This window comes from Meyerozyma guilliermondii, genomic scaffold (assembly GCF_000149425.1).
Source record: "Meyerozyma guilliermondii ATCC 6260 scaffold_3 genomic scaffold, whole genome shotgun sequence".
NCBI lineage: Eukaryota > Fungi > Ascomycota > Pichiomycetes > Serinales > Debaryomycetaceae > Meyerozyma > Meyerozyma guilliermondii.
The window spans coordinates 473,198-495,890 of NW_001809798.1; the positions used below are offsets into that span (position 1 = coordinate 473,198).

Below are 22,693 nucleotides of genomic sequence, written 5' to 3' on the forward strand. Positions count from 1 at the left end.
CAGCGCTGATCTGAGATTACCGTTGAAACAGATAATAAATACCGGCCGAACCGTTTCTAATTTTTTTGATTTTTAAAACTCTCACTTTTCATTCATATTATAATTGGTACAAATGAGTTCGTTCTGGCCACGGCGGCAACTGCTGGTATCAAGCGAAGAAGACATGTTTGATACCGCGGAAAACTATTACGGACGAAAAACCAACCCTTCGCATTTGTCGGCTAAATCGAAATTGGGAAGGGTGAGGACATTTTCTGTGTTTGAGCCCAAGACAAAACTGCGATTTTTTGACGATGATGGTCCTTTGGATCCCGTCGAAGGTTCTGCCCCAGTTTCCGACGAATCCAGTCCGGACCCACGGGACTCAACTGATACGGTGAACGAGGTTCCGCAACAAAAACGACCATCTATTTATCCTTGTGATGTCCAAGCAGAGAGTACCGGCAGTTTACTGCTGCCTCCTCCACGGGTACCTTCTCAACTGCCAGACTCGGTGTCTGTGCCCAAGTCATCGCTTCAAATGAGAAGGGCATCTCTCGACGACTCTGCATTCAAACTGCAAAAGTTTTACATCAGTGACATCGATGCAACTTTGAGACAACTTTTGGAAAATGAAGACACCGACCATAACTGCCAAATTACCATCGAGGACTCAGGACCCAAGGTTCTCAAGTTGGGAACTGCAAACTCGAACGGTTACAACCAGATTGATGTGAGAGGCACATACATGTTGTCCAACTTGCTTCAAGAACTCACCATCGCCAAAAGATACGGCCGCAAGCAGATGATTTTGGACGAGGGCCGTCTTAACGAGAACCCTGTGGCGAGAATTCAAAGGGTCATTACTACCCAGTTCTGGAAGGGTTTGACTCGTGAACTCACCCGGGAAAATGTGGTGGAAATGTCGAAAGACACCAAAATCAAAGAGGAATACATCGACGAAAATGGTAACAAGGTTGTCAACCGGCAGACCAACCGGATATATATTCCTCATAATCGTCCAGACCAATACGAATATTTCAAGCTGGCCAAGACAAATGACCCAAATGTGCATTTTGACGTGCAAATGCTTCCTGAAGTGATCGATGCGGATTATATCAAGTCGATCAACAAGAAGCCAGGTCTCTTGGTGTTGAGCTCTAAGCCTGATCCTAACGATCCGAAAAACTTGTTGAACGAACCCTACGTCGTCCCTGGTGGAAGATTCAATGAGTTGTACGGTTGGGATTCGTACATGATGGTTCTTGGTCTCTTAACTGATGTTACCCCTCAGAAGCAGGAGCATCTCCGTTTATCTAGAGGAATGACCGAAAATTTCATCTACGAGATTCATCATTACGGCAAGATTTTGAACGCAAATCGTTCCTATTATTTGGGACGGTCGCAACCGCCATTTCTCACGGATATGACTTTGCGAGTATTTAACAAGACCATGGAGGTAGCCCCAGAGAGATTGGAGGACCTGATAGACTTTTTACGTCGGGCAACTCTTGCGGCTATCAAGGAGTACGAGACAATTTGGTGTGCTCCGCCTCGTCTTGATGAGCTGACTGGATTGTCCTGTTATCATCCTGAAGGTAAGGGAATTCCCCCAGAAACTGAATCATCTCATTTCAACGCAATCTTGAAGAAATATACTGAGAAACACTCCGTTTCCCATGATGAATTCATTGAAAAGTACAACAATGGAGAAATCATTGAGCCAGACTTGGATGAATACTTCTTACACGATCGTGCCGTGAGAGAGCTGGGACATGACACCAGTTACAGACTTGAAGGAAAGGCAGCATACCTTGCCACAGTGGACCTCAATTCGTTATTATACAAGTATGAGGTTGATATCCAGTTTATTATTGAGGCTTTCTTTGATGGTGAGCTTGTTAATCCATATACCAACGAGAAACATACTCCAGGGGTATGGGAAGAGCGAGCAAGAAAGAGAAAGGAAAATGTCGCCAAGTATTTGTGGAACGAAGAAGATTCTATTTACTACGACTATCATGTCAAAGAAAAGAAACAGGCAAAATATGAGTCAGCCACTGCCTTCTGGCCTCTTTGGTCCAAGGTGGCATCGCAGCATCAGGCAGACAAGTTGGTGAAAAATTCCTTGTCCAAATTCGAGGAGTTTGGTGGATTGGCAGCAGGAACTCTTCGATCCAGAGGTGAGATCAGTATTAGCAGACCATCTCGTCAATGGGATTACCCATACGGATGGGCACCTCAGCAAATCTTGGCGTGGATTGGTTTGGCAAACTATGGCTATGGTGGTGCTGCTAACCGGTTGGCTTATAGATGGCTCTACTTAATCACCAAAGCATTTGTTGACTACAATGGTGTTATCGTTGAAAAGTACAATGTCTGCAAGGGTGCTGTTCCTCACAAAGTGGATGCCGAGTATGGTAATCAAGGACTTGATTTCAAAGGTGTTGCCACGGAAGGTTTTGGGTGGGTCAATACATCGTATCTTTTGGGACTTACTTTCCTCAATCTACATGCTAAGAGATGTTTGGGCACCTTGACACCCCCCGAGGTGTTTTTGCGCAACATGCATCCCAAACAGCGTGAGCTTTTCCAATAATAGAGTATTATACAACAATTTTCTGGCCGCAAACTGTAGAATTACGTCACCGAGTGATGTCATGAAAGCCTCGAAATCCTCACGACAGTCGTGCGCCCGGTAGATTTGTAACAAGTTTGACATTTTCGTTTCAGGCAAACCCAAAGCAACGTTGGAATGTATGGCTTTCTGCGGGTAGTCATCCGCCCCAGCATGGGTATTATGGCCCTTAGGCATACACTGACATTTAAGACTGCGGTGGAAACCGCTGAAAAATTGGTTCTGCCTTCGAGCCGAGCGTCGTTCAACGACCCTTTTCTGCTTGTTAGCCATGAAATGTCCAATTTGGCAAAATCCATTGCCAGCATGATCGGCTCGGGCCATCCCACCCTCAATAGGGTGAGTTCGTACTATTTTGAGGCCGAGGGAAAAAACGTACGACCATTAATTGTGTTGCTTTTGTCGAAGGCATTGCTGAAAATTCCTGTGGAACAACGAAACCGAACGGCAATTGACGACTTGGACGTTGTAGACCAGCAGCCGTTCAAGGGAACCCCAACTTCGCATACCGTGGTTGCCGGGAAATCGGTAGATGATTCTATTTCGCCGTTGGCTATTCTTCATGGTATCAACCCCAAGGTGATTCTAGACCCACTTTCGAAGCCCATGGATGCGTTGCCCGAGTTCGATGCATCCAATGGGATTTTGCCGAAACAAAGGAGGCTTGCAGAAATCGTAGAAATGATCCATACCGCATCTTTACTCCATGACGACGTTATAGACATGTCCGATGCTCGCCGAGGTAGACCCAGCGGGAATGTTGCTTTTACCAATAAAATGGCAGTATTAGCTGGAGACTTCCTCTTGGGCAGAGCATCGGTAGCCATTGCCAGACTCCGTAATCCTGAGGTCATTGAGTTGTTATCCACCACCATTGCCAATTTGGTGGAGGGTGAATTTATGCAGCTCAAAAACACCGTTCTCAACCAAAGTTCAGATATCAATAACGGAGGAGAACTGAAGCCCGTGCCTACACCCACGGGTAAGGTTCCCACCAAGCAGCATGAATACTCGGTGCAAACACCTGCCGATGTAGATCATGAAACCAATGTCAATGCTGCTTTTGAGTACTACCTTCACAAAACTTATTTGAAGACAGCGTCCTTAATGTCCAAACTGGCTCGGGCAGCGGCAGTGTTGAGTGGTGCTCAGGATGACGTGGTGCAAAATTGCTACGATTTCGGCCGAAATTTGGGCTTGTGTTTCCAAATCGTCGATGACATGCTCGACTACACCTCGAGTGACAATGCCATTGGAAAACCCAGCCAGGCAGACTTGAAGCTCGGGCTTGCCACGGCACCTATTCTCTTTGCTTGGAAAGAGAGACCCGAACTCGGTGAGTTGATTTCACGCAAATTCAAAGAACCTGGAGATGTGGAGTTGGCTCGTCTGGCAGTAGATCAGTGTAATGGAGTGGAACAAACTCGGAAGATGGCGCAAGAATATTGCATGAAGGCCCTTGGTAATTTACGAGTGTTGCCTGAGTCGGACGCTCGTAGTGCTCTCGAGCTTTTGACGAACTCAATCTTGACTAGAACGAAGTAATTGTACATAGATATAGATTTGGCTGCAATTTTTGGATTAACCCAATCGGGAACGACATCTTGGTACACGCACGCCGGCAACACAATATAAAAGGCCATCGCGCTCTCCATTTCTCTGGCGCCAGAAGATCAATATCTATCGTACATGGTTCTTGCCTTTTACCAGAACCATCCGGGTATTGTCTTTATATGGTGCTCGCTATTTTTTGGAACCTTCTCATGATGCTTTGCATCAGTTGTTTTACAGCTTTGGACATTATCCTGAGGTCAGGATGACGTTGAAAGAGTGAGCAACTAGGAATTAGCTAAAAATTTGTAGTTCGTCAGCGTGTATTCACGTTCTATTTACATTTTTCATGCTCAAGAGCGACCGGCCGTATAATTTCTTGGCGTCTCTGATCTTGATCACCGACTTGTTGGGGCCAGGAACAACGCCCTTGACCACCAAAATGCCGGCATCTCCGTCGGCATGCAACACTTCGTTGTTGAACACTGTGCGGTTGACAGCTCCCATGTGTCCTGCCATCTTTTTACCGGGCAATACTCGTCCTGGATCTTGTGTAGCACCAGTAGAACCAGCGGATCTGTGAGCCTTGGACACACCGTGCGACGCTTGAAGTCCAGCAAATCCATGTCTCTTTATCACACCAGCAAATCCCTTACCCTTTGACACTCCCGACACATCCACCAACTGGCCGACTGCGAAATAATCTGCCCTCAATTCAGTGCCTACGGGAATCAATCCAGACTCATCTCTCACTCTGAATTCTCTTATAGACCGTTTAGGAGAAACTCCAGCTTGTTGTGCTAACCTTAATTGGTCTGGTGTGAGATTTTTCAACTTTGTTCCCAGTCCAACCATTACAGCAGTGTACCCATCAGTCTCCTTAGTTTTGTTGGCCATGACTTCACATGAGTCTACTTCCAATACCGTAGCAGCAAACTGGTTGCCGTCTTCCGTATACCAGGTGATCATGCCTCTTTTGATGCCTAGAAGGCCGGGTCTGTCCAATAGCTGTTTTCGCAAGTTTGACAATTCCAACGAATGTTGTTTAGTGGGGACTTTTGTCTTCATCGAAGGCACAGAATGGATCAGTGTGATCTGTGCTACATTTCTCGCTATCACTAGCGGCCTCAACGGCGCTAGGTGCGTAGTTAATGTCTTCCTGATCATTACTGTAGAATGAAAATTTCGAGATTTTGAAACTATCGCACGGCACTTTTGTGTCACTTTTACTATGTATATGTACAAGATGCTCTAAACATTTGGAAATGACGGAAACACTAGAGATCGGTTGTCCTAAGAATTTTTCGGTCCATTCAGCTTACTTCACCTTCTTTTCTTTCAACTTTATCGTTTCGTTATCCACATAAATTCCCTTACCTTTATATGGTTCGGGCTTTTTGTGCTCTCTGATGCGTGCAGCAAAGAGTTTCACTTGCTGCTTGTCTTTACCTTCAATTAAAAGTCTAGTAGGTGCTGGAGAACTCACCAGCAAGCCTTCTGGAACCTTCAACTCAGGGTTGTATGGAAATCCTATTTTCAAGGCGATATAGGTACCATCGCTCTTCTGCTCAATAGTGGCTCTGTATCCCGTACCAACAAACTTAACAATCGCCAAATGACCCTCGGATGTTCCTATTATATGGTTTTGTATCAACGCTCTAGAAGTTCCCCACATCGTACGTTGAATTTTGTCGTTAGCATCATTCACGCTAACCTTGACCAAGCCATCTCCCAGTTCCACCTTGACAAACTCGGGAACTGCCACCTTGAGTACTCCTTTTGGTCCCTTTACAATGACTTGTTTATTCAATTTAATGGTGTTTTTACCTTTCGTGAACGACTTGCAAAACTCGTATGGAATGCCTTCCGTGTAACATTCTACGCCTTCTCCTAGTTTTATGGGTTGCTTGCCCACATTGGAAAGCCTTGCAGTCGTGGACGAGAAGGACCGGACCGCCGAAAGTCGGATCGATTGCAACATTCGTGGTTACAAAATCGACAGTTGGTGAAAAATTGCGTATAACGAGTTGTGTGCAGGATACTGGAGGTGGTTAAAGAATTGATAGAATAAAAATAGTGATTGGTATTCTTTTGCAGGAAGTGCTACTGAGTCATGGAGCACGGCTAATTGTCATAGGAGCTAGGGTAAAAAAGACAATCTATTGTCTTTGATTCGAAAGTTTAAGATTTTTCAAAAGCCTGAAATCTGTCATAATTTCATTTGTCAACGAAAAGACTCCTACTACATGTGGGCACAAGATTCAGCTAATATTTCATCACAACTACAAAACACTTTTAATTCTATACCTTGTTTTAGTATTTCACTGTATCCACCGCTGACGTAAGCAGCGATATATTTCAACCTCATCGCGGAAACAGTTCAATAATGGTTAGACACTTGAAGCATCATGAGCTGAAGTTGCTCAAAAAAGTCGACTTCCTCGACTGGAAGCAGGACCAGAACCACCGCGATACGCAGGTGATGCGTACATACCATATCCAGAACCGTGAAGACTACCACAAGTACAATAAAATCTGCGGTGAGATTCGCAAGTTGGCACACAAACTTTCTCTTTTAAAACCCACGGATCCCTATAGAATCAAGCACGAGCAGCTCTTATTAGAGAAGCTCTACAATATGGGGGTCTTGGCAAGTAAGTCCAAGATTTCTGACTTGGAAAATAAGGTTTCTGTGAGTGCATTTTGTCGCCGAAGAATAGGAGTGGTGATGTGCCGTCTCAAGATGGCAGAGACATTGAAGGACGCAGTCACATTTATAGAACAAGGACATGTGAGAGTCGGACCCAATGTGATTACCGATCCAGCATATTTAATCACTCGTCTGTTGGAGGACTACTTGACTTGGGTTGACACTTCCAAGATCAAGAGGAATGTTCTCAAGTACAAGAACAAGATCGACGATTACGAATTAGCATGAAATAAATGAAATGTATAGTAGCTAAAAGTTGGTATTCATCATTCTCCTAACATCACTCTTACGGTTGTTAGGGATCAAGTCGTTTTCCGACTGGTTGAAACCACTTGGTATGTAGGGTGAATTGTTACCAGGAAGCGAACCAGCAGGACGGAAAGTCCTCTGTTTGGTAATCTCTGTCACTGGGTTCAACATTACCACCGATGACCGCGACATTTGGGTAGCAGAGGGGATGACTCCTGGGTTTCCAAGACCTTCGTGATAGGTGGGCATCGAAGCTGTCAGCTGAGGTCCAAACGTACCTATGGACTGTAACAGTGGCGACGAAGCCACCGGGCTGGACCACACTCCCTCATTTTCGATGGGCACAAATGGTTGTTTTGGAGAATTCACTGGATTCTTGTTCTTCGGTTGGAAATCGGTATATGTCTGAATAGTAGACTTACGGATATCGGAAGGTGGGGGTAACTGTTGCAACTGTGGGAGTTCTGGAGGAGGACCCTGATATTGTCCTCCGTATCCATATTCTTGTCCGTAGTAGTTGGGGTTATACTGACCCTGAGCATATTGCTGCTGTTGGTACATATATGACTGCTCAGCTGAAGAAATATCGGGGTTCTCATAAATCGAAGAAGTAGTCGTCAACCTCTTGTCATAATTTGTATCAGTGTGCAACTCGTTGTTGATCTTCAATCGGTCCATTTCTTCAGCATTGATCTGAGGAAGCGCTTGAGTCTGGTCATACTTGAATTCTCTGTTTTCTCCCTCACCCGTATGCTTAACAGAGTTTTCACGATCGAAATACACTTTATAGACCGACTTCATACGTTGCAACTCCTCTTCCTGCTCAGCTGATAGTACTTTTTCGTCCGCTCCCTCGTCATCACTATCGTTTTGGAGTAAATTGAAAGCAGAAATTCTAGGAGATTTGCTGCGAGCCGGTTTTTCTTCAACAGCAAGTCCCTTTTGCTCACCTGCCTTGAAGAAGTTCGTGCTCAACTCTTCCTGGCGGTCAGATGGCTCTTCTCCGAGCAAAAAATTGCTCAGAGTCTCGGCAACCTGTGAGTCATTGAATGGAGAATGTTCAGTTTCCTCTTCACGCTCAGTCATGCTAGGTGGCTCTATATTCTTGGCCTCTGGTTCTCGCTCCTTCAGTTCAGTTTCTGGGCTGTTTATAGTAAACTGAGGTACGGCGTGTTCCTTTTCATCCCATGTATAAGAGTGGTCGGTAGTAGTGTTGGAAGAAAAGCCCTGACCAGCATACTCCTTGCTTTGATTAGGAAAGCTAGCAGTAGACTCGTTTTCGTAATTGAGAGCGAATTTGTCCCCTCTAGTTCCTGTAGTCAAAGAGTCAGATCCAGATGTTTCCGAATCCGAGACCAGCTCCAATGAAGCAGCATCAGATACAGCAGCTTCAGCACCACTTGGGACATTGGCATACGTTGTACCACCGACTTTTTTAGTTGGACTACGGCCCTGAGGAGCTCTGGCCTCTTTCAAATTAGATTTTTGAGGAGAGACACTATTAGAGTGGGGCATTTGAAAATTGCTGGCGTTAGTGAAACTAGAATTTCTTGTCCTAGTAATGATTCCCGACGCTCTCGGCGTGGTGTTGAGCTCACTCAATTGTCGAGCAAACATATCGAGTGATGCTTTGGAACCTGTATCGTGATGGTATGGCAACACTATGGCATCCAAGTATGGATCATTACTTTCACTCTTATTCAAAGAACTTGTAGACTTGTTATGAGCTCCCATGCTCTGTGGATACCTCAATGAGTTTCGGTTATGGAAGGGGTTCTCCATTTGATAGGTTTGTTGAGTATTTGGAAAATCGGGCAACGCGGTAGCCTCGCCAGTCTCGTCAAAATCGGGATCACGTTCCATAGCTTCTTTCTTGTTCCGACGCATAGTTCTGAACAAAATTACTCCCAACACACAAAGAATCACAAACACGGGAATACCCACTCCCAATCCGATGGTCAAAGAATCGTCGTTGTTGACGGGTTTTTCGCATTTGGCTGAGTTTTTATTGCTCCCACTGCATCCGTCGTCATCGGACTTACGGGGGAAAAGCAAAGGCCAGATGTTAGCAGGATCCATTCTATAGTATCTGGTACGATGTTAAGCGAGTGTAGTAGCCAGAGCTGGAATCAAACGATGGTTATTACCCCTGTCCTATGGCTCGAGAAAAATCCGAAATTTATCAGAACTGACTGAAGCAACACAGGAAAGTGAGTTTTAGGTGGCTAAGGTGGGAAAGATACTGGTGCCTTTCGCCTTAGGAAAAGAATGACTGTTTGAGGGATATTTCGGTAAAAAAAAATTCCTGATCTGTTTTTGTTGAAAGAGTTGGAGCGCGATTGGAGTCGCGTTTTGTGTAATGGAAGTCGTTGTGTGCCGGAGGCTTGGCTGCGGCGTCGCTTGATATTGACAGATTTGGTATGTGAATAGTTTGCTCAATGTCGAGTTTCCTATAGAATCTAATTACCATCCTTGAATCTGTTCAAAGAGTTCTATACGATGCTTGGACCCGGGAACTTGTTGTGAAATATACTTTCTGGTGTCGTCTACCATGGAGGTATGAGCACAAGTCACGAAAGCAATAGGAGCGTCGGCATCTTTGATCTCCTGGTCGATCAAGGCTTCCAATTCCGGACGACCTTCTCTGAATTCTATAAAGGAAAGTTTGTCCTTCAAGCCCTGGACGTAATCTTGCGATTCTATTTCAAGGACATCTTCCTTGTTCTCCTCTCTCTTTTCGAGTTCTTCCTCCGAAACAGATTCCGAGTCTCTGAAGAACGGATCGATGAGTCCCACATCAGGCTGCGTGACATAGATCACAGGCTCAATGTTGACATTTTTCATCTTCAAGAGTTCTTCATAGAACCATTCAATAGAACGGTAGTGACGGATAACCCAGTAAAATCTCACCCTGTGAGCATTATTTTCACGCTTGGCAATGTCCATTGCCTCGTAATACAACCCTGGAACACCATTACCTCCAGCTAAAAACACAGTGTTATCAAATCTGTCAACTGCACTGCGCTGGCCATAGGGACCTTCAACGAGAGCCTTAACTTTAGCAGTTTGATTTGGTTGGTTGGATAAGAAACGGTACAAGCCATGTGTAATGCCTCCCTTAACCTTCAAGTAAAAGGTGATGGTATTGTTTTCGATGGCAGATTCAACAATGGTAAATGGGTGGGCTTGCCAAAAGTGGGTAGGTCTCAAAATATGAATAAAGGCATAGCATCCAGGGAAAGGTTTCCAGTAAGCCGGACGATGAATGGTGACCTTGATGGTTTCGTTGGCTCTCAACTGTAAGGTGGCTTCTTGGACACCAAAACTCAACAAGCGACCAATTCTCACCACTCTATCAAATACCCAGATGGCAGTGCACGCAATAAAGAATTGTTCAAGTTGGTCGTCAGCAACATGAATCCACCCGCCAACAATGAAGAATACAGCCAAGAGAATATGGGAAAGAACAAAGAGTTCGTAATGGTGTCTACGGAACCACAAAAGCGAGTGGAAGCACATAAGACACATAGCCACGAAACTCACGTAACCCCATCTGACATATGGCTGGGCATTTCTCGTCTCATACTTTCCCTTTCCAATACCTTTGGCATTGTATGTCATTCCAACAGCATGGAGCAACACCAACAAGGTGACACTTCTGGCAATCCATCTGTGGAAAATCATGAATCTTGAGTAAGACCATCCGGTCAACCATTGCAAAAAATTGTTCCGTCCGGCAAATAATACCAAGAGAGGCATCATATACATACTCATGAACCCAGTTCTGTCTGCAATCTTGCGACCCATTTCTGCCAGCTTGGATTTTGGCCAATACAAGTTGGGACTTTGATGAGAGTAGACGGTAACATTGAAACAAAGCAACATGATCCAGTAAGCAATAACCAAGATAGACTCGAGACGAGTGGGAACCAACCACTCAAATGCATACAAGAACGATTTGTGATGGGCGTGAGTCTTACGTCCAAAAGATGGAAGGGAAATGTAGGCCCTGAATGTCTTGGAGATGCGACCGTTAAGGGACTTGACAAAAGATGGGAACAAAAAATAGGTCAAGTTGCAAAGACCGGCAATGAGGAACACAAAAAACCAGTATCCGATCAATGCTACTCCGAACCATGTTCCATAGTTGTAATTTCCAAATCTTCCCCAAGCTGAATAGTAAGCAGATGCGATCTTCTTTGGCTTCAAAAGAGCAGGCTTGTAGTATAAAGCGGTTTCGCTGAAATCAGGATCAGTGATAGTGTTCGTGGCGTAAACCGAAGCGTTCTTAGCTGATTTGATGAGGTCAGAATGAGTCAAATCGAATCCGTAATCGTGACAGTAGTTGATGAAATAATCCAATGCCCCGCTTCGAGGACTTGTCATCAAACAGTAAGCCATTGTACCAAATGCTTGTTGACGATTATTGTCACAGTATCCAAAATCCTCTTCTTCTTCAGAAAAGTAGAGAGCTTGCTTGCCAATAAGCGTTGAACAAGCTAGGTATGCACACTCATCTCTGGAATAGATATGTAAACCACCCTCTGCCGCAACTGCAGTGAACAAGCTTAGCAAACTAAGTGCCAAATATCTTATCAATAGCATAGTTTGTGAAAAGATTGGTGAGGCTGATGAAGCTTATAGAAATTTATTCGATGCCCTTATAGTTTCCCTATGGCTCAACCCCTGATACTATCGTCGACAATTTATACCGCAAGAAAGAAAGAACGAAAATTTTTTGCCCGACAGAATAAGGTAATTACCGTATGCACTGATTGGCTGTAGTTGGTAGAAGCACACATGGCTATTGCTCGAGTTGTTATCCGATATGCATGTCAATGCACGCGGGCCGCACACCATGCGTCAACCAGTGCAGAAACTGGAATAATCAGATAAATCAGGACTGCATCCAAACCATAAACAATGCGCTTGATGGGGCTCGCACGCCCGTAACAGTCACAATTCCTGCGTCTAACCTTGCCCATGCATGTGTTGGTGCTGAATAGCCCGCATGCATAACAACTAGCCGGTAATCATTAATAAGCTCGGGTATATGTCCGTACGCCTCATGTGTGACAATCAGCGATTGCAGGATGAAGTGGGTTCTAGTCCAGGGCTTTTGACCGCTTATTGTAACCCCAATTCTTAATTTCGTGCCGAGATTATTTTGCGCGATGGATCTGATTAAAAAAGATGTGTGAAACACGATCAGGGTCCGAAACCATCGTGAAAGCGAAAAATGTACTTCGGCTAATTCCAATCATGTGGTTGAGCCAGCTTCGCCTCCGCCGCGAGAATACACTCGATCGTTTCGTTGCCAATGTCCCAGTCATCGTCGTCGTCGTAATTCTGACTTGAATTTGGCGCTGTGTGGTTTTGAGCCCGCGCGCCGTCGGCCGCTTGCTCGCATTTTGACGTTTGCCAACTGGGTTGAAACGAGGGATCGGCCAGAGTTTCGTCCAATTCCAATGCTTCTAGTTCCAATTGTTGCATTTCTTCGAGGATTTGCTGCTCTTCCTCGAGAAGTGCATCCAAATCGTTTTCCCAATTGGCGTCACGTGCCGCGCGCTGGTGAATATCACCAGTAGCTTGAAGCTCAGCTTGCTTCTCTCGGACCAAATCTATGCGCGCCATTTGGGTGCGGTGTCGTGCTTCTTGAGCCTCTCGTCGCCCACGCTTGCGGTGGTCGTTTTGGACGGGTCGACGATGGGTTGTGGCTCTTTGGTGAGCTATTTGGGACGGAGATGAGTTCATGGTAAAATTGCAATTGAGCTTGAACAACTTATTTGGTGACCAAGTGTGGGTGGCTGTGACTTGTGGCAATGTAGTATTTTGATAGTCACCTTATCTTGCGTTCTGATACCTTTTGGTGAATATAGAGAGGAAGAATAGCGTTACCTATTTTATTTCGCGGTATTGCTCGCGCGTGAAATTATTGCATAATTATACCTTGATGAGCATCGCATTGAATCAAGAATTGGACGAGGATAACCCTCAATTGGTTGCTGCTGCGGCCACTGCCTTGTCCTCTGTGTCATGCACTATCTTTCCTGATGTCTTGGAAGTTGGGGAATTGTCGGCCAAAAGAATTTGTTCAGACTTTCGTACTGTAAAGATCCCAAATCTTCTTTCATTAATAGATACTAATTTGCGACAGCATTACATACGGACCCAAGGTCGACAATGGCACAAACAAAAGAAAGAGGAAATGGTCACACCAGGGCTCGTATATATACTGTATGTCTGCGATGATAAATTAGTAGCGTTTCTTTCCTATATGCTTACTCGTGGAGACGATGAACCGGTACTTTATCTATACGAAATCCACGTAGATCCCGCTTACCAGCACCTTCGGGTTGGGTCTCGTCTTCTTCTGGATTTCCACCGGTTGGCAGAAACTCTCAAATCTCCAGAAACACCTCCACTTTTACACTGCGAGGCTACCATGTTAACCGTGTTCACAGACAATACCCACGCACTCCAATGGTACTTGAAACTCGGCTATATCCTCGCAGACGACTCGCCAACCGACCGCAAATTGAGGAATCATACCGTGGTTCCCGAGTACTATATATTGAAACGATAATCATTGCTCCATGACGTTCACGTAGCCACGGCGAGCTCCACGCTTGGGTTTCCGTCCTGCTGCTCCTGGTTGAGAGCTGAGCGACAAAAGGTCGTCCAAATTAGCATTTGCCAATTGTGGTTTCGTGCCTGCTCTAGGCGCTGGCGGTTTGGGTCCACTGCCAATCGGCTTTGGGGTGGGTCCACTCAGGTTGCCTGGTGGAAGCACTGGTCCCGTTTGAGGTGTGTGCTGTTGCGAGGGTGCTTCTCCGACACTTGGTACGTTACTAGGTTTAGCACTGGTCTTCATTTTCGGTGGAGGTGGTGGTGCTGCCTTTTTGAGTTGCTGATCGCGAGGAATTGAAGGGTCGATCCATGCCTTCATCTCCTCATCATAAACTAGCTTCATAGGCTCTCCCATCTTGGCACGTATAGGCTTTGGCTTTCCGTCGTTCTTTCTCATTCCAAAAATGCTGAATAGCCCTGTTTGTCCCTTTGCATTGGCAGCTGATTTGCTTCCATTCTGTGCTGGCTGGCTAGATTGCGATTTGGGTGCATCTTCTTCCTCGTCTTCTTCTTCCACTACAGGCACATAGTCTTGTACAGTATCATCCGTCACCTCATACTGTTGATACATTGTCGACTGCTGTGACTGGGACAATCTAGACAGGAAAAATCCCCCATGGCCACCATAGACCAGATTTGCTCTTGTAGTTACTTCAGGCGATCCAGGAATTGGGAACTCGTCTCCCAAACCAAATTTACTATTTGGTCTTTCTGTTTGGTTGATTGCGCCTTGGTTGTGGTTGAGCATGAGCAGAGGCAGACTCATTTGTGTATCTTCCTGGTAACTGCTAGTAAAGCTGTCGTCTATATTTGAAGTCTTTTCTTCATGTACTTTTGGATTGACGTTCTTGGGCTCTTCCAGTGCTCTATTACCATTGACCTCAGGAACGCTAGGCGCATTCGATCCTAATGCGCTGGGAGGACCATACCGATTTCTTCCACGAGGTTTATTCGTACGGGCTCCAGGGGCATAAGGATTGGCCTTTGGTGGTTGGGATGGCGATCTTGATACAGCTGGTGGTGGACCTCTTGATGGCAGTTGCGTTGGTGTCTGTGTAAGTTTGGGAGGTGGTGGTGGTGGCTGCTGTGATTGTTGAGAAGCTACCTCTGTTGAGTCCATGGTTGTACCAGATTGGTTAGCGTAGGGTAATGGAGAAGATTGGTCTTTCGAAGACTGAGCTTGAGTATTCTCGTTGCCGTTTCCGTTGGTAGGTATTTCGTTTAGTTGCTTTATATCTGCATTCTCTTCTGACTCCTGCTTCAGCTCTGCGATTCTTTCTCTAAAATCAACGGGATAATCCAAGCTGATGTCACTTTGAACCAGAGGAGATCTGTTGTGATCTCTAATGACCGAGTAATCATTGGACACAATGCTATTGAACGAGGGTTGCTTGGTGTGGCCCTGAGTAGCTGGTGGTGGATTTGGAACAGCGTGCGACCCGTACAGGCCAATTGACAGACTGGAGGCTTCAGCAACTGGATTATTGTAAGAGAAAGCTGCTCCAACTTGAGCAGGTCTAGAGTACTTGGAAGGTGGTTTTCGTGATTGAATGGCTTCTTCAGGGTTCCCCAAATTCAGCAGCGAAGCGTTTGATGGCGCATAGCGCAGTCCGCTGTGTGGGGCCATGTCGTGACTTCTAGTTGGTTGCTGTGGAGATTGCTGTGGACGACTATTCTTGGCTGGCGGAGCATAACGAGGTACGGAAGTCAAAGGGTTGCTCGTTTGAGATGAGCTCACTCCCAGTAGCGATGTGACAGGTGCCACAGAAGAGGGTGTTCTTCCATATTGTTCACCAGGGGTTATGGGAGCAGACATGGAGCTGACCATACTGTGAAATTCTGGGCGATCCAACGCATGTATGTCAGTTGTTGAAGCATTTCTCGAAACTGAAGGACTAAACTTGGAAAACAACCCAGTTTCTCCCTTCTTTTCAGTGTTTTCGTCACCGCTGATCAACTTATCGAGTTGACCCCACATCTTATTGATCTTTCCAATACCCCCATACCAACTTTGATCGTTTGCTCCGGTGTCAGAAACCCGTACCAAAAGTCTTTGGAATTCGTGAATTATTGCCGGCGGCACCTGTTGCTTGGTTGTTTTCAAAGATGCACCGATTTGATCGCAGTACCGTTGACTATCAACATTGAGCCCATAATCTGCTAAAAGCTGGGCATGATGGAGTTTGACCAGAAGTGTTGGCAACAAAGTGTTTGCAGTTGCTGCTGAACGTTGGCTGAGAGCATACTCGTAAATCTCAGTATAGAAAAGTCCCATTTGGCTGTCTCCTCCAACAACTGAAAATGAAGGGGAAAGAGGTGCCCCAGTCAAAATAAAACAAACGTCTCGCCCTATAAAGTTGCCGTGCGATGCTAAGAGTTGACCAAATTCATTGAGAAATTCGTTCACCTTTCCATTTTGTATGGCATTTGCAGCTATCAGAGTCACCACGTCCCTCCAATGCAACAATACCCATTCGAGTTCAGTCGCAACGTTTTGGAAATCCTCAATAATGCTTTTCACATTTCCAGAGAAAACCTTCAAAATAATAGGCATAAGGTGATTCAACTTGCTTTGAGATTTTTGGAATGGATACGAGGTACGAGCAAAGTCGCTAGCGGTTTTTCCGAATGCCTGGGGTCCCATGCTATGACTAATGATCAAAGCTAACGCCCAATCTCCCGCTGCCACACAGAGCTCTAGCGCACGATCAGTCTGGCCCGCCTGGCAATAAGTGAGTAATTGATTCAGACCACTGTTGTCGAGCTTGTATGCCGTTGCAGAATGATTCGAGCCTTGTGGTGTTGCCATCGCCTCCACTTGTGAATAATGGTGTGGGTTTAAGACGGAGCACGCAGTAGAGATGAATTCTTGCGACCTAACGTCTCCATTCGAGGCCACCAAAGCTGCTAGGATTTCACCGACCTCATCGCTAAGCTTCGCTTCATTTGTGGCCACATTAGGCGTAGAGCTGTCCAAATGGGTCACTTTGGTCTTAAGCCACTTTTCAACGTCCTTTGCTTTCAGTTTCTTACTCAAAGGTCCCGGGAAAGATTTCAAGATTTCCGTAAACGCACCGCCCGTGAGTTGCTTGATGTTTATGTTCCTCTGCATGTTCTTAGGAATCATAGAAACATTGTTATTGAGACCCCAGTTGAAGATTGGAAATTGTTTTTGAAACCTAATATTAGGGTCCACTGGCTTCAATTGTTGCGCAACTGCATTTCCATAAATGGAGCGAGGATTCGAAATCCGACGTAACCTACTAGCCGTGGCGGACAGATGAGCTGTCGGTGGTGCTACAGCGGACAAACTCGAAGCTTGATTTTGAGGCAGCATTTGCCCACCACTTGCATTCACGGGAGAAAGAGCAGGGGCATAGGGATTGACCTCCTTACCTTTTGCTCCTACCAAAGAGCTCGCTCTGGAATGATGTCTGGTGTGGCCAGATGGTCCGTAAGGACCCACTTTGGGAACATATGGGCTAGAACCTGCATTTGACAACTTTCGAGGTTGTGATGTCGTATTGGGAGTTGCCAGCAACGAGTTTTGGGGTGCCGATTGTGGAAGTGGAGCTACCGATGCCATATCAGAAAATGGACCTGGAGCTACCACACCACCAATGGGGGCCACGGGAGGAACTGGACCAACAGGTGCGTTGGGCAATGTAACTTGTGGGACAGCACTTGCTGGACTGGATGCTGCGGAGGGAGTCTTGAGGTTTTGCATGGCATATGGGTTGACAGGAGGCTGTGTTGGTTTCTTTTGAGCCTGTCCAACTGCCGGTTTTGCGGTCACAGGAGATGGCTTCGATGGCCCACTTCTTGCGGGTCTCACTGCAGCTCTTGGAGTAGGAATGGGGAGTTCCTCAAAGAATGACTTTTTGGCTGGAGACTTGGAAGGAGCCTGATTTGGTGCAGAACTGTGCGACTGAAGAGGTGGACGATTCTCTTGTGCTACACCTGGAGCTGCTTGAGGGTGCAATGGTAGCGACGTAGTCAGCAGGGGTGGTGGAGCTGAAGCTGATGCCGAATTTGGAGAGCCAGCTGAGCCCGATGGTGCAGCATACTTGTTGTTCGTTCTTGGGGCTGGTTTAATTGACAGGTGTAGTAAATTTGATGGGAAATCATACGCATCATGTTTCTTTTTAGCTTCTTCAAGCTTTTTGTTAAACTCTTGAGCAGCAACTGGCTTGGAAAAAGACGATGAAGTTGACGTTGGCTGCAGTGGTCTGCTGTAACGAGATGTAGTTGTAGTCTGTGGCTGGACTACTGTTGCGTTGCTGTTAATCTCTCCTTCGTCCTCCTCATCTGGTAATAAATCATCATCCAAAAGAAGGTCATCGTCTAATTCCAAGAATGCAAAGGAATCTTTCTTTTTAACTTGGCTTTCTTCGGCTGGCTCTGGTTCCTGCGAGCTGGGTGTCTTCGTATCCTGATTTCCATTGCTTGTTACAGGTTCCTGGTCTTTCACAATCTCTTGCAAGAAATCGTCGTCGTCTCCAGCAAAGAGCTCATCAAGCTCATTGGTCGAGTCTGGTTTTGGAGTAGGCGTTGAATCTGATTCGTGGACAGTGTGAGCCAGAGGAGCAACTGAGTCAGTTTCTTGCGCACCCTCAGAGGTATGCTGAGCATGAGCTTCGTGACTATTTTCGTCGTAAGAGGGCCATGGGATACTTTCCTCGTTGCCATGAGTAATCGCTGTTTCTTCTTCATTAAACAGAGTAGAGACATGAGACTGTTCATGCTCTTCCGTACCCGAGGCAGGGGTCTGGTTGTGTTCAGAGTTTCCTAGGCTCGAAAAGAAATCGGCTCCTTCCTTCAGCTCTTCCCATGGGAATGACTCACGACGCTCGTCCACCTCTTGTAATGGATCTACTAAGGGGGTTATCTCTTCTTGCGCATGAGTGCTGAAAAACTGCTCCGAAGTCTCGGGTCTGGATGCTAGTTCAGAAAAAAACGAATCATCTGCTGGAGCTCCTGTACTTTCATGGTTCTCAGTATTGGACACATTGTTGTGTTCCTGGACATTCTCTGGCACTGGAAGACGGGTTTCAAGCTGTTCAGAATCAGCATGATGGCCGGCTTCATTGTGTGAACTATGAGAAGCCGACACTCGCAGGTCACGGCGAAGAAAGTCTTCACTAAATCCCGCCAGTTGACGAGCTACCGAAGCAATTGCATCATCTATGGACAGATGACGAGGGAGCACATCGTCTGCTTGCTGAAGAACACTTGTTCTTCTCTCGGAAACGGCATTGGGTTCGGTTTGAGCAACAATGGAATTTGGGCCGTCCAAATTCGTTGAACCAGGATTGTGATTATTATCACTTTTATAAACCAAGGGATCACTTTCGGTTTCAGTTTGGTATCCCCCGTACATATTTGAGTTTTCTGACGCTTCGGGAGGCTGCTGGGCACCGGCGTCACTTTCCATGGTTGTAACGACAGCCTTTATGGTGTGGCCAAAGCGCGCAGCGTGTTCCCATTGTCGGTGTATGGATGTGAGGATCAGGCAAGATCAAGGTGGATGAGAATGAAAGACAGGTAGACAGGTGGAGACAGGGTGGACTAATGTGGTTGTTCGTTATAGTTGGTTTTGATTTTAAGAGATTTGAATTTTGATTTTCGAAATTTGGAAATTTTTTATTTTTGGTAATTTTTCAGCTTTTTGCAGTAATTCAGTATTTCGCAACACTACTAGAGAGTAAGTGAGTTGCAAATGTCAATTAACGTAATATGAGACTAGATTTGTATTGGGTGACTGGATTCGTCTATAAACCATTTTCAAAGATTAATTTATTAATGCTATCAATTGATACAATCATCCCTTTCTATGTCTTATCTCATCTACACAAAGACCTCGTAATTTCGCATTATAATATTCAATTAGCACCTGCATCTCCGATCGCCATGTTCAACGTCTGCCAAGTAATCTAAAAATAGTTCTGACATTCCGATATAAATAGAAGCGGACAACAATGCAGAACCCCGAGATTAGATGCCCTCTCCATGCTCCATTAATAGATCCAGTGGAAACATCTAAAAGTACTTATAAAGGTGGTAGATTTCCCCTGCCCGTAATTACCTAAGATCACAGCCATGTAGGCTGACTGTGACTGCGCCCCGCTGTAGGTGGGGGCATGATGTCAGGGACGAAAAAAAACGCTAAAAATTAGTGTTTTTTACGAACAATTACACAAGTTTATTGTTCAATTGCAACCTCTACCTTCACTATAATATAGTGATAACTTTCTTTGGTAACCAGGTTTATGTGCCGGTGCACTCATTGGAATTTTAATCATCTGCGCGACTTTTGTTTCGATACAGCCTCATCGAACGGATCTAGGGACAAACACACCATCACTTCGACAACATCTAAAGCATTTTAAAGCTCAGAATTGCTATCAAGCTTCATATATTACTGTCATACTTCAACCATCAGAGCTCAAAGTGTGTTTCTTTGTCATTTTTACCTCACTAGTGATTCTTCAGTTCCCCTAATTTGTTTGAAAAATGGGACGGAGAAAGATTGAAATCGAGCCAATTACGGACGAGCGAAACCGGACAGTGACGTTTGTCAAGAGAAAGGCAGGTCTCTTCAAAAAAGCTCATGAATTGGCGGTTTTGTGCCAGGTTGATCTCGCGGTCATCATCCTTGGAAACAACTCCAAAGTGTACGAATACAGCAGCGTTGATACAGACGAGCTTTTGAAGACATACAAGCATATTGACATCAAGTACGAGGCCAAGTCGCCGGAAGATTATGGTGGCTACAAGAAAAAAAAGCATGTTGGAGGTGCTCCACTTATGGGCAATATTGGTGATTATGCCAACGATGAAGACGAAGATTCGGAGGCTGACTACGACTCATCCACTCCTCCTAGACGTAAGAAACGGAAGCGGGAGCTGGAACCCAGCATTCCTATCCGAATAGGTCGTCCATATGGCGAGTCTGACCAAAGCTCAGTCGCCCCGCCTGCGCCTCCCCAGGTTCATGTGGACCATGTGGCCCACCAAAGGCCTGTATTGAGAGTGCAAATTCCTTCTGATGTCAAGGGTAAGATCGATGATAGCGCAAAGACCATTACTGCCATTGATGTTACTCGACAAGAAACTCCAGATAATTCCAATCTGGCAGTCAGCGACAATAGTGATCGCAATGCCAATGGTAATACAACTCCCAGTATCAGAACCAAGTATTTGGACTCGTTCAAGCCAAATGATAGCCATAAACCTACATTGCCGTTGCCAGTCCAGAGTAAGAATCAACTCAGTCCGTCTAGTGCAACGGCACCTGGATTACCAGCAAGTGCCATGGCTCCTGGTTTCTATGGTCCACTTCCACAGCCTCTGCCCGTAGGTGGTCCTACTTCGGGACAGCCGTACCAATGGCAGGTTCCTGGAGGTCCACCATCAGCTCAGCATTCGCCGTCTACACAAAATCTTCCCAAAATGCCCAATCCACCATTCAATAATTACAACAAATTACGACCTCTTCATGGCCAACAGTATCCTGTTTCTGTGCATCAGCCTTCCGGGGCTCCTGTAATGGGGGCAATAAATAACAATTCGGGCGGAGATCAGACTCCACAATCGGGACTACCATCTCGTTACGTTGACCTTTTTCCATCTCCATCAAATTTTTATCCTCCTCAAGACTGGCCCCAACCAGGTATGACCCCCATGACCAATGGTATGCCTCAGTACTTTAATATGATGCCATCTGGTGGTCCATGGCAAGGCCGACCTACACCACAGCAGGGAAAGCTGGAACCACTGCCGTCGCTGATGTATGAAGTCTACGATAAAAAAAAGGAATGAGATGTAAACTAGAGAGAGAAGCTAAGGGTTGAACATGTAACATTATAAACTCGTGTAACAATACAAGGTAGTAGTAAGTCGTACAGTTCTACTTGATATCCTGCATTTGCTTATCTTCCTCGTTAGGGCTCTGCCCTGGCACGGGACCACTACCACAGATCCCCGCGACCCGCCGTCCTGTATACAGTTCTCAGAAAAAAAGACTAGCACGAAAATTTTCAGTTCACTTGTTGAAGTCTCAGGAATAGGAATCACCAGCATGAAGGTAAGTTTCCACATTATGGTCCATATAACTCGAAAGATATACCAGCCCGTGCTATAGCCAAGTCTAAATGATCGATAGGATTTTTATCTTTGATACTAACTCAGTTAAACATCTCTTATCCCGCTAACGGTACCCAAAAGAGTATCGACATTGACGATGAACACAAATTGAGAGTCTTCTACGAGAAGCGTATGGGCCAAGAAGTCGAAGGTGACTCTGTCGGTGACGAGTTCAAGGGTTACATCTTCAGAATCACTGGTGGTAACGACAAGCAAGGTTTCCCAATGAAACAAGGTGTTATGCACCCAACCAGAGTTAAGTTGTTGTTGGCCAAGGGACACTCTTGTTACAGACCAAGAAGAACCGGTGAGCGCAAGAGAAAGTCCGTTAGAGGATGCATTGTTGGTCAAGACTTGGCTGTTTTGTCTTTGTCCATTGTTAAGCAAGGTGAAGCTGACATTGAGGGATTGACTGACACCACCACTGCCAAGAGATTGGGACCAAAGAGAGCCAACCACATTAGAAAGTTCTTTGGTTTGTCCAAGGAGGATGACGTTAGACAATTTGTTGTCAGACGTGAGGTTGTCAAGGGTGACAAGAAATACACCAAGGCTCCAAAGATTCAACGTTTGGTTACTCCTCAAACCTTGCAAAGAAAGAGAGCTTTGAAAGCTAAGAAGATCAAGAACGCTCAACAACAAAGAGACGCTGCTGCTGAATACGCCCAATTGTTGGCTCAACGTTTGCACGAACGTAAGGCCGAGAGAGCTGAGATTAGAAAGAGAAGAGCCTCTTCCTTGAAGGCTTAAACGTATACACTCGGGTATATGTATTAATAAATTGTACGTAC

At 45.6% G+C, this 22,693-nt stretch overlaps 12 protein-coding genes across 12 annotated transcripts; 6 read left to right on the forward strand and 6 right to left on the reverse strand. All coding sequences in view use genetic code 12, as the record gives it.

The window, feature by feature from the left end:
* Positions 1–112: 112 nt before the first annotated feature.
* Positions 113–2,578, forward strand: NTH1 (alpha,alpha-trehalase NTH1; the record flags this gene model as incomplete). Its single annotated transcript, XM_001484782.1, has 1 exon — positions 113–2,578. The coding sequence occupies one exon, from the start codon at positions 113–115 to the stop codon at positions 2,576–2,578; it is 2,466 nt and encodes an 821-aa protein (XP_001484832.2).
* A 156-nt stretch (positions 2,579–2,734) lies between these two features.
* Positions 2,735–4,162, forward strand: PGUG_02562 (trans-hexaprenyltranstransferase; the record flags this gene model as incomplete). The annotated part of the gene is made up of 1 exon (XM_001484783.1): positions 2,735–4,162. The coding sequence occupies one exon, from the start codon at positions 2,735–2,737 to the stop codon at positions 4,160–4,162; it is 1,428 nt and encodes a 475-aa protein (XP_001484833.2).
* Positions 4,163–4,495: 333 nt separating this feature from the next.
* PGUG_02563 (mitochondrial 54S ribosomal protein uL3m) lies at positions 4,496–5,335 on the reverse strand (the record flags this gene model as incomplete). Its single annotated transcript, XM_001484784.1, has 1 exon — positions 4,496–5,335. One exon carries the CDS (start codon positions 5,333–5,335, stop codon positions 4,496–4,498), a length of 840 nt encoding a protein of 279 aa, XP_001484834.2.
* A 151-nt stretch (positions 5,336–5,486) lies between these two features.
* Positions 5,487–6,149, reverse strand: MRPL6 (mitochondrial 54S ribosomal protein uL6m; the record flags this gene model as incomplete). Its single annotated transcript, XM_001484785.1, has 1 exon — positions 5,487–6,149. One exon carries the CDS (start codon positions 6,147–6,149, stop codon positions 5,487–5,489), a length of 663 nt encoding a protein of 220 aa, XP_001484835.2.
* Positions 6,150–6,554: 405 nt separating this feature from the next.
* PGUG_02565 (snoRNA-binding rRNA-processing protein) lies at positions 6,555–7,106 on the forward strand (the record flags this gene model as incomplete). The annotated part of the gene is made up of 1 exon (XM_001484786.1): positions 6,555–7,106. The coding sequence occupies one exon, from the start codon at positions 6,555–6,557 to the stop codon at positions 7,104–7,106; it is 552 nt and encodes a 183-aa protein (XP_001484836.2).
* A 21-nt stretch (positions 7,107–7,127) lies between these two features.
* Positions 7,128–9,206, reverse strand: PGUG_02566 (uncharacterized protein; the record flags this gene model as incomplete). The annotated part of the gene is made up of 1 exon (XM_001484787.1): positions 7,128–9,206. One exon carries the CDS (start codon positions 9,204–9,206, stop codon positions 7,128–7,130), a length of 2,079 nt encoding a protein of 692 aa, XP_001484837.2.
* A 384-nt stretch (positions 9,207–9,590) lies between these two features.
* Positions 9,591–11,732, reverse strand: FRE10 (Fre10p; the record flags this gene model as incomplete). Its single annotated transcript, XM_001484788.1, has 1 exon — positions 9,591–11,732. One exon carries the CDS (start codon positions 11,730–11,732, stop codon positions 9,591–9,593), a length of 2,142 nt encoding a protein of 713 aa, XP_001484838.2.
* Positions 11,733–12,377: 645 nt separating this feature from the next.
* On the reverse strand, positions 12,378–12,881 carry PGUG_02568 (uncharacterized protein; the record flags this gene model as incomplete). Its single annotated transcript, XM_001484789.1, has 1 exon — positions 12,378–12,881. One exon carries the CDS (start codon positions 12,879–12,881, stop codon positions 12,378–12,380), a length of 504 nt encoding a protein of 167 aa, XP_001484839.2.
* A 199-nt stretch (positions 12,882–13,080) lies between these two features.
* On the forward strand, positions 13,081–13,713 carry NAT4 (Nat4p; the record flags this gene model as incomplete). The annotated part of the gene is made up of 1 exon (XM_001484790.1): positions 13,081–13,713. One exon carries the CDS (start codon positions 13,081–13,083, stop codon positions 13,711–13,713), a length of 633 nt encoding a protein of 210 aa, XP_001484840.2.
* On the reverse strand, positions 13,714–19,191 carry PGUG_02570 (uncharacterized protein; the record flags this gene model as incomplete). Its single annotated transcript, XM_001484791.1, has 1 exon — positions 13,714–19,191. One exon carries the CDS (start codon positions 19,189–19,191, stop codon positions 13,714–13,716), a length of 5,478 nt encoding a protein of 1,825 aa, XP_001484841.2.
* A 1,079-nt stretch (positions 19,192–20,270) lies between these two features.
* RLM1 (Rlm1p) lies at positions 20,271–21,578 on the forward strand (the record flags this gene model as incomplete). Its single annotated transcript, XM_001484792.1, has 1 exon — positions 20,271–21,578. The coding sequence occupies one exon, from the start codon at positions 20,271–20,273 to the stop codon at positions 21,576–21,578; it is 1,308 nt and encodes a 435-aa protein (XP_001484842.2).
* Positions 21,579–22,034: 456 nt separating this feature from the next.
* On the forward strand, positions 22,035–22,652 carry RPS6A (40S ribosomal protein eS6; the record flags this gene model as incomplete). Its single annotated transcript, XM_001484793.1, has 1 exon — positions 22,035–22,652. The coding sequence occupies one exon, from the start codon at positions 22,035–22,037 to the stop codon at positions 22,650–22,652; it is 618 nt and encodes a 205-aa protein (XP_001484843.1).
* Between the last annotated feature and the right edge of the window lie 41 nt (positions 22,653–22,693).